Source organism: Phoxinus phoxinus (genome assembly GCF_949152265.1).
Source record: "Phoxinus phoxinus genome assembly, chromosome: 1".
In the NCBI taxonomy this organism is placed as follows: domain Eukaryota; kingdom Metazoa; phylum Chordata; class Actinopteri; order Cypriniformes; family Leuciscidae; genus Phoxinus; species Phoxinus phoxinus.
The window spans coordinates 28,821,090-28,834,630 of NC_136876.1; the positions used below are offsets into that span (position 1 = coordinate 28,821,090).

The window sequence follows — 13,541 nt, forward strand, 5'->3', positions numbered from 1 at the left end:
ATAGGTGTGCTTTTAATTCGTTTTAATTGAGTGCTGCAGAAAGAGAAGTTTTAGTAACATTATATTTCGTGGGAGTCTGAAATTATTTATTTCAGCACGTCAATATTTACAATATTGCAGCACATCATTTGGGTGTTTAAAAAGTCTTTTTAAAAATACGTTCCAGCATCAAACATAGTTGATCTTCATATTGTATCATTAATTAATGTGACGTCATTCCCAGACAGAGAGAGGGCTATTATTATGAGATTTTTACAGTTGCCTTTCAAATCATTTTAAAGTTAGGACACCAGTGGGGTTGTCCTGAAGTTTTTTTTGTGGAGTTTGTATGTTTCTGTCACCCCTGCTCAATTCGTAGTTAAAATAAGATTATGCACATACAGCTTTTTTTAATCGCTTTGGTAGCCTACTATTTTCACAAGTAAGGTGTACATTTTCAAAACTCTTAGTACAAAAATCCAAACTGATCACATTTGTAAGTAACACAGTCTTTCTTTCAAAACATGTCCTCGTGCTTTCACTAACATAGTTATGAATTTTTAAGTTTCAAACACAAGATTACTGTGATATAATGAGAACATTTGATTTAATCACTGAAACACAACAGTATGATCTTCTTTCAATTTAGTACTTTTAACAATCAGTATCAGTTCATTCAACGGCAAACAATGCAAGATACATGTTTCAATTACCCTTGTTGCTGAAATACTTACAGTAATATGGGCTACAGATGGCACATTAGAAAATACACTTACATTACCTAACCATCTGTATCCCTTCTATTGATGCATCTCTGGTCAATCTGTTACTCTACACTGTCTTTGACTGTTTACACACACACACACACACACACACACAACACACCACACCACACCACACCACACCACACCACACACACACACACACACACACACACACACACACACACACGTCGTGCACAAACTTTGAAAATATGGTGCTCATCAAATTATTTGTATTTGGTTATCCGTATCGGAAATTGCAAAACCGTTCTAGTATAGAATCAATATTTATCTAGTTGTACCAAATTATTAATTGATTAACCAGTGAGAGATTAGTTGGATTAAATAATAGACAAATGTATTAAACTGAACGAGAAGAGCTTTATGAAAGGCAATTACTGTAAATGAAACATTAATATAGATGAAACACTTATTTTGTGTAGTGACACATCTGTTGTGATATTAGTACTATAGAGTTCTGAGAATGAATCTTACTTGTGAAAATACAAAAAAAAAACGAATACATGTCATTTTGTATAGCTTTTGTCCTAAATAAGGTTTTGACCAACATCACTACAAAAACCAAACAGATCAGATAGAATTCTAATGTTAGGATATTTCTGTAAGGTGCTTCCTGTAATATAAATTATTATTAATAATAAGAAATCTATATAAACATTAAAAACACAAAAGCTCTTGGTGAAGTTTGAACTTTCTGACATTCAACCTCCAACCCAGGAATAACTTGATGTCTCATATCAGGAGTCAACAAAAGAACAGGTGAGAGAAAAACTTACACTTGTCTACCATTGTATACCTTAGGTCCCACTAATAATAGTTGAAAATACCCCCCTTTTTTAAATAATAAGAGTAACGTTATATTAAATACTGTACAGTAAATAACCTTTAAGATTGTTGTAGCTCCACCTGCTGTTCACTAAAGTGTAGTGGGTTCTGAACTTGTGAACAGAATGAGTAATAAAATCTATAAAAATAAATTAATACTAATGACTAAAAGTGTCGTTTGAAACGTGAAGTATTTCCTAGTCCATACAATATGCATGTTGGAAAATGTGTCAATGAATCTCATCTACCTCTCGTAGTGCAAAAAAAACATGATTCTGAGCAACTTTATGTAGCTCAAAAATATGTATTTCTTTACCTTGTTTGTGCGATTTAAGATTTCTTTAGGAATATAAGCTACGTTGTAATTATTTAATTAATGCAATGTATTATTTTGCCGTTCATTTGTCTCGAAAAACCTCGGTTTTAGTATTTGTGAGGACATTTTTTCTGCACATTAGCTCATAATTTATCATCTGCACCCAACTTCTAAATATGTTGGTTTAACTATTTATCAAAGTAAACATTGTTATGAACTTGTGCGATTGTTCTTACACCACGGTAAAGAACGCAGAGCCGCGCAGTTGTATCAATTTTGTACCGTGATGACGTAAAAGGAAACGAAAATGCAGATTCGCCACAAAGAAGTTATGAGGTGAATTATTTTGAGGTGATCGAAGAAAAGTAAAAGCAGAAAATAGCTTCATGTTAATTATATTACTGTTTTACTTTTCATGAAAACATATAGTCATAATATATTTTAACATAATTTAATAAATAATGTATAGCAAAGCCACATAGTCGTAAATTATGTGGAAAGTACGAGTGCCAATGCAACGGGTAAATATTTCTAGTGACTGATGGCGAGCAGGCGAGGCTCTCAGGTTAGTTACGCGATGGCCGCTTACTGTATTATGTTATTCTTTTATAGTACATTTCATTTTTTGGCGGAATTTAAAGAATTTTGCCGCATCGATATTGCACCGGAATACAAGCGACGCCGTTTTATATCAGATTTAGGGCGCATACATAAAAACGGAGCTAGATTTTAACTAAGGATTGTCTGTTTTCCCCCCGTCCGATACAGGCCTAGCTGTAGCGAGCTAGCGGCTGTCGGAGCGGGCAAACCTCCTCAAGAAGCGCGCTCCGTTGTGTGAGTGTTTTGGGACACCGTGTAGTAATAATTCATTTTGGTATCGGAAATCTGTGTCGATTCGTTTGCTAGAAGTAATTGGCATTTGCCCTGACACATAATTTTTAAGTTGAACTTTAGCTAGCTCGCGCTGTGAGCAGCTAGCAGCTTCAGTGTTTATTATGTTAGCTTGTTGTTGTTGCTAGTCGATGTGTCAGATAATGCATTTTACATTATAACCGCAGTGCTTCTTTCTTATTACTCTGTAATAGGCAGCAGTAAGTCGTATTTATATTTTCTACACTTTAATATATGATATATGTGACATTTAAACTCGGATATAAGGGATGCCAGATCAGCCTGTCAGGTTGAAAACAAAATATTAGAGAATATCATAATAAAGATGTGACAACTAATTATAGCTCGCTAAATAGAGACCCCTTTGTGTTTGTTTTTTAAAGATAGCGAAAACTTTTCATGTGTAACTATAATATTTAGCTTTTTCCATTGTTTGCTATTATTGTTCTAATGATTACACTGTCAGGTCTTCAAGATTAAAGTGTTAGCCGCTGTTCTGCATGTGGACATGGTCAGATTGGTTGCCTGGTGAAGTAAATGAGCCATAAGTGAAAAGCTTTTCTCACTGCGACTTCAACATGAGTCATTGAGTGATGTGAGCATCTGCACAACATCTCAGTCTCCTCTCTGTCTCTGCAGTGATAGCATGGATCCGGACAGCGGGGCGGACACTCAGCGAACTCTCAGTCTGCAATGGAAGAGCTATAAGCTTGTACAAGACCCCGCTCTCCGACGGGTTGTTCAGAAAATCTACAGATATGATGGGATTCACTTTAGTGTACCGGTATGGACATGCATATATAGGCTACTTCTAACCGAAAGAGCAAGGAGTCAGCCTATAATTCTCTCTTTGAACTGGCTATATATATATATATATACATATATGTATATATTTTTTTACATTTTGTGTATGGATATTTGATTATGTAAAGATTGTGTGTTCTGCCTATTTTTAGGATTCAGGATTCCCACCTGTGGGGGACTTGCGTGATCCAAGACCCCGCAGAATCTGGTCTAGACACACAGAGCTGTCGCTGCCAGTGCCCAAATTTAAGGTATGCTTTTCTTTTTATTATTTCAATGTATCATGTTGCTTTTCTGGTGAGCTCTTTGTTCTTGTCTTTTTTTGTATTCTGAATGCTAACACATTACTTAATTTCCCTTTTTTTGGTCATAGTTGGATGAGTTTTACGTAGGCCCTATACCACTTAAGGAAGTGACATTTGCCAGGTTGAATGATAACATCAAGGAGCCATTCCTGGCGGAGATGTGCGCCAAGTTTGGTGAGGTTGAGGAAATGGAGATTTTGTTTCATCCCAAGACCCGGAAGCACTTGGGCTTGGCCCGTGTCCTCTTCACCAGCACTAGAGGGGCCAAAGACACTGTCAAACACCTGCACAATACTTCTGTCATGGGAAACATTGTCCATGTCCAGCTGGATATCAAAGGTGCATCTCTCTCTTTAAATGATTGTCTTTGATAATTATTATATTCTGTAAGTACTTTCTATATATGCTACCGTTCAAGTTTGGAGTCAGTAAGATCATTATTTTTTTTGTTTCGATTGAATTTAATACTTTTATTCAGCAAGAATACAATAAATTGATCAGAAGTGACAGTTGAGCCATTTATAATGTTACAAAATATTTTTTAAATAAATGCTGTTCTTTTGAACTTGAAATATGAATCCTGGTTTCCACGAAAATTTTAAGCAGCATGACTGTTTTCAACATTGATAATAATAATAGTTTATTGAGCATCAAATCAGCATATTTCAATGATTTCTGAAGGATCATGTGACACTGAAGAGTAATGATGCTGAAAATTCAGCTTTTCCATCACAGGAATAAATGTTATTTTGAAATGTATTAGAATTTGAAAATAGTTATTTTAAATTAATTATATTTTACAATATTTCTGTTTTAGCTTTTGGATCGTTGTATATATCTTCTGCTTACTAAAATGACTGGCTTATTACACATGTGCTTACCAGGTTTCAGTTTGTTTGAATCAAGTCTTTGAAGATTCCTATCTTAGAAAAAAAAATTGTCTGGGCTATTTGCATATTAATTGACGAGCATTAATATGGTATAAAATATACAAGTTTGAGCTGAATTAGAAGTGTCTATTTAGATGTTGAGTAAATTTGAAAAACACTGATAGCAAAACAATGTGTTGTCTCTTGCCAGTATTGATTCAAAATAATTTGGTTATCAGGTGATATTAAATTGATCAATATTGGATATTTAATTCTGCATACTCATTTCCCCCCTTTTTACATTTAGATGACCTTTTCCGTCATCTAATGCTCACTTAAAATTAGGGCTGCTCCCTAATAGTCGACTAAACATTAGTCAATGAGAAGAGGCTTGGTAGACTCAATTTTAATTAGTCGGGTAGTCGAAGAAAAAACTCCAAGGATTTGGCGAAGTCATGCAGTGACAGATCGTTAACACGGCTGGTCCATGCGGTAATATGTCGGGCAGAAAATCCAAAGTGTGGGAACATTTCGATGGTAAAGAATGACCACAAAAAGGTGACATGTGACCTCAAACTTATCATTTAAATTATGTATGTAGTAGCCTAATGTTAGCCACTTTACATGGCTGCTTGCTCTAATGTTAACGATAACCTAGTTAAATGTGCGCTAATATTAGGCCATATCCAAGTGTTCATGCGAAATGTGGAAGTTATTACCTCGCTTACTGCATGAAATATCTAACTTATCTTCCACATCCTCTCCATCGGAGTGCATTATCTCAAAGGCCGGCTACATTGTGAGCAAGTTACGGAGCTCACTCATCCCCGACAACTTGGACAAACTCGTGCTCCTTTCTAAAGCTGTTATTTATATTATATGTTACTTATTTTGTTTGCGTTCTGATCTCAGAGAAGAATTTATTTGTAGAATTTAATTAATTAATTATTGTACATGTATTTACATAAAATGCTAATGTGTGCATTCCTATTTGCAAAGAAATGTCAAAACACATTTTAGAATAATGCTTGTTTATATCCTGCCATCTCATCATTTCATGAAAATATGAAACAGTGGGAAAGTCAAACATTGCATGATGAAATAAAGGCACCAGTCAGTAGTTTTTAACATTTTAAATTGTGTGCATGTTTTTCTAGGCCAACAGAGGATGAAGTACTATGACTTGATAGTGAGTGGCTCATACACCCCTCAGACAGTGCCGACTGGAGGCAAAGCTCTCACAGAGAAATTTCAGCCCCCGGCCCCAACACAGCCAGATACGGTGAGTACACAAACAAATCTTAGGTCAGCTACACTGGAAAGAATGCTTTCTTATAAGTGATGCCACTGTGTGCGGTTACCAGCCAGCATTTCTTGGCGTCCTTGAAGCGCAGTGGCCTTCATTGGATTGAGTTGGCTTGTAGTTTATTCTACACATTACATTCACTGTGGGTGGACCACAAAATGTGTGAAAGACAAAAAGCCATCAAGCCTCTTACAGTGCATTCTTGAGAATTTCCAAATACAGTGCAGAGGAAAACTGTTTCTACAGAAGATAGGAGAGATTGCTTCTTTGGTGTATTTGAAAACAGTTGTGCTACTTAATATTTTTGTGGAACCTGTAATATTTTTTTTCAGTATTCTTTGTAAAGAAAGTTCAAAAGAACAGCATTTATTTGAAATAAAAATATTTTGTAACATTATAAATGTCTTTTGTCACTTTTGATCAATTGAATGCATCCGTGCTGAATAAAAGTATACATTTCCTATTGACCCTAACATTTGCTCAGTAACGTAAGTGAAAAGTAAAACACTACAAACAATTGCAGTCTGAAATATCATTTTGATATTAATTTATTAGTGTTTTTAAAGAGCTATAAAATTTTGACTTGAGTGTTTTAAATGACAGCGAATATCATAAATGTAAAAAATCACATATGGACATAATGTTAAAAGCGCTATATAAATGAGGGTGACTTGACTTGACTTAGTACACAATGTAAACTACAGAAGAGTCAAGTTTTAAATAGGAAAAATATCGAAACTCTTTGGTAATTTTTTTGAGAGATTCTAACGGTCTAATCAGATTCGATGATCTATGCTAAAAATGCTACCGCCAGACCCGGAGATCGGCTGAATGGATTCGAAAACGGTAAAACTCAACTGTTTAACTCCAGGGGAGTTGGAAAATGAGCCTATTTCCAAAAAAAGTGGAGTGTTCCTTTAACAATAATCGATAATATGCATCACTAATTTTTATTTTTTATCCTCTCTAAATGCTGTTATTTTGTGTCTTCTTTTACTAGTCGTCTGATATCCGACGGAGGCTCTCCACAGACCAGGCGGCAGCTCCTGCTGCTGCTGCTGCTGCGCCTCTCAACTCTGGCAGCACCACCCCTTGTTCTGTGGAAACTGGGTTTGGAGACCAGCGCCTAGATACCCCTCCATCCTCAATGGGGGGACCCTATACACCAGGTTCTTCTGCTTCTTCACAGGGTGGGGGCACCCCTTATACCCCTCGCTCTGGGACCCCATTCTCCCAGGACTCGGGCTACTCTGTGGGCAGGTTGGTTCCTAATTTACTTTTAAAACAAATATTTCCTTGGTTAAGCTTCTTTAGCAAATTGGAAAAAAAATCCCCTCTTTTTTTTTTTTTCAGGCATGGTGGATTTACCAGCGCTCAGAGTTATCCCCAGCAGGATATGCTTCCATCTTCCTCCTGCTCCTCTTCAGCGGTCTCTTCATCATCAGGATTTAAGCCCCCTCGCTTTCATGATGACCTACATGCTCCACCTCCACAAGAACCCTCTGTGTTCCACAGGGGTCGGCCGGGATATCCTGCATCGGCGCCTTTCAGACCTAATGAACCTCCCTATCCGTATCCCAATGTTGGAGGTTCAGGGATACACATGCCGATACATCCACCCATGCCGCCTCCAGGGCCTCAGTTTGAGCCATCTCCTCTGCCTGACAGAGAGAGAGACAGAGAAAGGGGTCACAGGGACAGGGATCGAGAGAGAGACTCAGGAGGGCGCTATGGAGGCGGGATAAGCTCCCGTCGTTCCTCTTACCACTATCAACAGGATACTAACTCTTCGTCCACCTCCAAATCCTACCATTCGCACCACTCGCATCATCCCGACCGGCGAGAGGACAGAGAAGGCAGGGGGTACCGGCGGGACAGTTCAGGCTCCCGCTCAGGAGATCACGGAAGGCATCGGAACCACCATCACTCCCACAACCACCACAGCAGCAGTGGAGGTGGGTCGAGTCGGCGGAGGAGTAGCAGAGACCGTGAATGGGAGAGAGACAGAGAAGGAGACTATAACAGCTCTGATCCGCGTTACGGAGGCCACTCGAACTCTAGCCACAACTCATCCAACAGCCTCTCCCCTCCCTCTGCCACCTCCTCTTATGGAGGATACTCCTCATCTAAAGACCTGTCCCCCTACGACACACCCTCCTCCTCCCGGCTGGAACCCTCACCGGCCTTCCATCCTCAGCAAGGTGCCGGCGAGAGGGGTTTTGGAATGGGAGGTGGTATGGACAATGACTACCGTGCTCATTCTCACCACACACCCCTGGCGCCGCCTCCTCCACCTCCTCCCCTCCCGCCGGCCTCCGTCATCGCGGCCGCTGTGGCCGAAACCCTTGGCTCTCTTGATTTCGGCCAGGACAGTCCCATCCGAGAAGAACAGTGGACCAAACCTAAACGGCATCCTAGCACGCCACCCCATCCGCCTCCGACCTCCTCTCCTCCCCACGCCTCTGTACCGTCATCCTCCACCTCCCCATCTTCAACCTCCCTACCTCACCACCTCCCCTCTTCCACAGCATCCCTCTCTCCGCCTCCTCCACAACGTGACTCCTCCCCGGAACCAGACTCCACTAATGAGAGCCTGCCATTCATGCACCACAGCAGCAGCTTGGACTCACGTATTGAGATGTTGCTGAAGGAACAAAAGGCCAAGTTTTCCTTTCTTGCCTCAGATGATGAGGACGATGAGAAGGAGGACAAAGAGAGAGGAAAAACAGACGAGAACACAGGTGGAGGGGGGAACAAACTCAGAGAGGAGAATGGAGAACGGCCTAGTCACAAGAGACAGGGAGAGACGGAGGGAGGCCAACAGAGGAGGAGAGGAGAGAAAGATGGACGTCGCAGCAGGAGCAAGAGGCAGGGTGGTGGAGTGAGTGAAGGCAGGAAAACTCCTCCAGAGGTGGCCTCCTCCACTCCTGCAATGCACGGTTTAGAGTCTCTTCAGGCCCAAATGCCGCCACCTCAGGAGGAGCACACAACTTCTGATACACACAGGGCTCCACATACCCCACCCACATACAATGGAGAGACACAGGTGAGTCCCCCCAGTTACATTTGGATGGATAATGGATCTATGAGCTTCTTTTTTTTTTTTGATAGCAGGAAAATATTGAGTCAGTACATTAAACTAAGAAACAGGTAGCATTGATTATATTGTGATGTGGATCTCAACTGGTTGGAGTTGCCCAACAATAAGTTGACGGGCTAAACCACAGCAGAAGTGTGGTTTACTAGCCGAACACTGGGCTAAATATTGTATTAGTTGTTTAATCTCCAGAGGCCAAAATACTGTTTGAGTTTTTACTTATTTTTCTTAGATTTTTCACACAGCTTTTTACAAATATGCAACAAAGGAAGCTCAGCTGTTCCTTGTTCTTGTTTGAGTATTGTCTTTATATGTGTTCCAAAGATGAACAAAAGTCTAATGGGTTTAGAATAACATGAACGTGAGTAAATAAAGAATTTTTAATTTTGTTGAACTATCCTTTTATCTGTTGAAGCTGCTGACATTTTATTTTTATAACTGTAGTAATTCTGACATGATGTAAATGAACCAGTAAGCTAACAGAAGTGAAACTGACATGCTTTTGCCCTTTTTCTTTTTTTGGCTCTGCTTGTCTCTGGCATGTTCCTTTGCGCAGTGTCTGAGTATTATTTCTCAGTTTTGGTGCACCAATACATTTGATTCAAGCTTGAAAATGTCCTCCTCCTACAGTGTTTAAACTGTAATCTTCACAATCTCTTCTCCTCAGCCATCTCCTCGCTCCTCTGGGGAGGATATGGAAATATCCGATGAAGATGACAATGCCATCACCACAGCGACACCCCATCCCGCTGCCTCTTCGTCCTCTTCACCAGCCCCTTCCTTGCAATCTGCCCTCCCCTCACAAACTCCAGACCCCTCTGCAAGCCCCGCTCCTGACACCAGCCAGCACTTCAGCGCCACCATGCCACCTCCGCCCATCCCGTCTTACCCTCCCCACCTCCCTCCCCCACCTCTGCCAGGCTTCTCCCTGCAGCCACCTCCACCACCTGGCATACCTCCTCCGCTTCCTCACATGGACCTGCACCCAGAGTACCCTCCTCCGCTGCCGCACCATATGTATGACTATGCCAGCTCCATGGAGCTCATGAGCCAGTATTGTGGCGGAGTGCCCATGTCATTCCAGATGCAGACACACATGCTCAGTCGTCTCCACCAGATGCGAATGGCCTCCTCCAACAGCACTACGGCACCACCTGGAGAAGTCCCGTCTGCCTCTGAATATCCCCCGTCATATCACCTTCATTCAATTCCCCCTCCACATGTACATCCGCACCACCCATACATGGACCAAGATGGGAATGTTGCCTCCCACTACGACCAGGACCACCGCTATATCCCTCCTCACTTACCGTATGCCTACCCGGACCCTCATGCCGCCCAGCTTCCGCATCATCATGCCATCCCGCCTCCCCACAGCCCCTGGCCTCCTCACCTACCACCCCAGCAGTTTCCTTCCCACTATCCTCCACCTGGCTTCGGCACAGTGCCTGGTGTGGATGGAGAGCTGTACGCAGCGGCAGGTGACCAGATGGCTATAATGGGCCACAACCCCTGCGAGGCTGTAGTGCAGCAGGTACTGGCAGCTTTGATTGAGGAGATGAAGAACATCATGCAGAGGGACCTGAACCGCAAGATGGTGGAGAACGTCGCCTTTGGCACCTTTGATGAGTGGTGGGACCGCAAGGAAAGAAAAGCTAAGGTAACATCAGAGTTTTCTTCATATTTGTTTTGAATGACCTACATTTTTCTTCAACCATGCCACCTCTTGCTCTTGTTTGCACAGCCATTCCAGACAGCCATGCGGGGAGTTGCGGTGGTGCGTGAGGAAGACAAGAAGGATGAGAAGACCAGCAACCGACCTCGAGAGCCTCTTATGTCTCTGGTAGACTGGGCCAAGAGTGGAGGCGTGGAGGGTTTCTCCCTGCGGGGAGCCTTGCGCTTGCCTTCTTTTAAGGTGCCTGACTTTACCACCTCTTAAACATCTAAAAATTTAATTGCTGTCTGGCACTGTCTCTTATATTCACATACATCTGATATTCATCGAATTTCACTCCCTTAGTGGCTTTCAAATTCGTCTTGAAGCAGTCCTTACCCTTTATGTAATCACCATGTTAAAATGAATGAATTTATCCACCTAAAACAAATGACCTCAAATACATGTGAAAGAAAAACATTGTAGGTTTTCTTGGGCTAATTTATGTAAAGAATTGTATATTATTTTTTTATTTTGCACATAATTATTCATAATCGTCCATTTTATAGAAATAGTGCAGACATATATGAATAATTCTCTCCTCATGGTCATAGTTTTGATTCAAATACAACATACAGTCTAGCTGCAAAAGGACAAATGTTTAATAAAATCAACCGAAGCTCAAATCGGATCCAAATTTGCAAACAACAGAGAACATAAACATATTATTTTATAGGCAGGCAGACAAAAAATAATGTGGTGTCCTATGATCATTTGACTATAATTTATTAGTTTAAATGCATAAAAAATAAATCTTGTTGGGTAATTAAAGTAATACCAAAAACATTTGAAAATGTCACATTTATTGCCTGATACCGATTCAGCTGCCAATATCCAGTTAAGTCTGACATCACCACGGTCCAAAAGCTTTATGAATCACAAAAGCAAATGACAAATAATACTAGTATATACTAGGGGTGTAACAATATATTGTGTCACAATATTTCGCAATAAAAAAATGCATAAAAATCTATAATTGTGTATAATTCACCCAAAATGAAAATTTCTGTGTGAGGGAAAAAAATTAAGTTTACAGAGTTTTTGTATCAGTACTACATTAAAATACTATAAATAATGTTGAATAAAATGGATAATAATACAATGGGGGATTATTTGTGGGTCTATATGTTAACAATAAAAAGTGGCCTACATTATTTTAAATATATCTAGTCAGTGACGGAGTGCAAGCATATTCGTCTAAAATAATTCAGTATTTTCAGCTTCAGAATCGTGAATATTTTGATTCTGGTGTCACCCTTGTCCTGTGCATTGGGTTTCCAGCACCAAGTCTATGCCTATTAATTTACACCCACAACATAAAATCAAATTTAGCATTTTAATCAAGTTATTTTTTTGTTAACTGTTTTATGTCTTGAAGTATCGCAATAATGTGTTTTGTGAGTTCAGTATCGTGATATGTATCGAATCGTGACATGAGGGTATCGTTACACCCCTAACATACTGATTGAAAAATATTTATATGCATAGCAAAATCTCTGTTGGCTAGTCAGTGATTAATCTTTTCTGAATTGTTAAAATATTGTCCGGGACGCTGTGAGCCCAGAGACTAAGTTTTAAAAAGCTTAAGGTGTGCTATAAATGAATAGTACTCCTAAACGCCTGTTGTGACGGAGTAGTGGAGCAGACCACTTGGACCAGGAAACAACAATCAATACATCCTGCCTGACTTAAGCATAGTTAAAATAAAATGGTTTTAACAAGGCAGGCACACTTCATTACCATGATTTGAAAATAATCCTATATAAAATGATTTTACTAACGAGGAATGTGTTCTTTAGGTTAAGAGGAAGGAGCCTCTGGAGCTTGTCGAGGGTGATGAGCTGAAGGCCAGGCCTTCCACTCCAGCCGATGAGGAAGATGAAGGTATGGTCCTCATGCTGTTTTAGAGCTTGCGTTTACTCACAGAAATTCTCTTTTTGAGATTTACGTAATTGTATTTTTATAACCTCTCTCTCTCTATATATATATATGTGTGTGTGTATATATATACACTTCCTTTCTATGTGTAATCTTTCTCTCTCTCTCTCTTTCAGACTCCTATCAGGGTAAATCTGCAGACACTGCTACAGGAAGAACAGAGGAGAGGCGTGTGGCAGACAGAGGTGCAGCCAGGAGGAGGAGGAGAGCCAAAGCGCGTAAGCCATACGACCTAGACAGCGAGGGAGAAGAAACATCAGATGGTTCCTCCTCTGAGAAGGTTGGTTTGTATGTAATTAAATCTGTCCTTTTTGTGTGTAGTAGTGGACACGGGCTGGTTTAGAGCGTTCCATTACTTCATTACAACTTGAGCATTATGCAAAGAATGTCACTTCGATGGCCTGCACCAGAGAATTGCAGAGGCTCATTATGTTTTTAAAATGCATGCCTTTAGCCAAGCACACAGCAGTTGTTGTTGGTTAAGAGTTGGCAAGTTAAAAGGCTCCTCCTCACTTGAGCTGGTTTCTGCGAACGTCTCGCAGAGCTATTTCTGTCAATTTACTGACTTCAGATGATCTGGTGAATCATTCTAAATCTGTTATTTTAACATAATTTAAATATTACTGTAGTATTTATTATTATTTTTGAATTAGCTTTATTTTTTGCATTTTCATGTTTCATTTTCATTTTATTTTTAGTAGTGTCGTTATGTGCT

General features: G+C 40.2%; 1 protein-coding gene across 2 annotated transcripts in view; it reads left to right on the plus strand.

Annotated features, from left to right (window-relative positions):
* The first annotated feature begins 2,444 nt into the window (after positions 1–2,444).
* The window catches only part of setd1a (SET domain containing 1A, histone lysine methyltransferase), a 31,638-nt gene continuing 20,541 nt past the window's right edge, over positions 2,445–13,541 (plus strand). For both annotated transcript variants that reach the window (XM_079613113.1, XM_079613114.1), the window contains exons 1-11: positions 2,445–2,467; positions 3,433–3,577; positions 3,750–3,848; positions 3,971–4,241; positions 5,929–6,053; positions 7,078–7,337; positions 7,431–9,123; positions 9,842–10,834; positions 10,919–11,089; positions 12,688–12,772; positions 12,943–13,106. In XM_079613113.1, the coding sequence (XP_079469239.1) occupies positions 3,440–3,577; positions 3,750–3,848; positions 3,971–4,241; positions 5,929–6,053; positions 7,078–7,337; positions 7,431–9,123; positions 9,842–10,834; positions 10,919–11,089; positions 12,688–12,772; positions 12,943–13,106 (3,999 nt within the window). In that variant the 5' untranslated portion in view covers positions 2,445–2,467; positions 3,433–3,439. The remainder of the gene's footprint in view (positions 2,468–3,432; positions 3,578–3,749; positions 3,849–3,970; positions 4,242–5,928; positions 6,054–7,077; positions 7,338–7,430; positions 9,124–9,841; positions 10,835–10,918; positions 11,090–12,687; positions 12,773–12,942; positions 13,107–13,541) is intronic.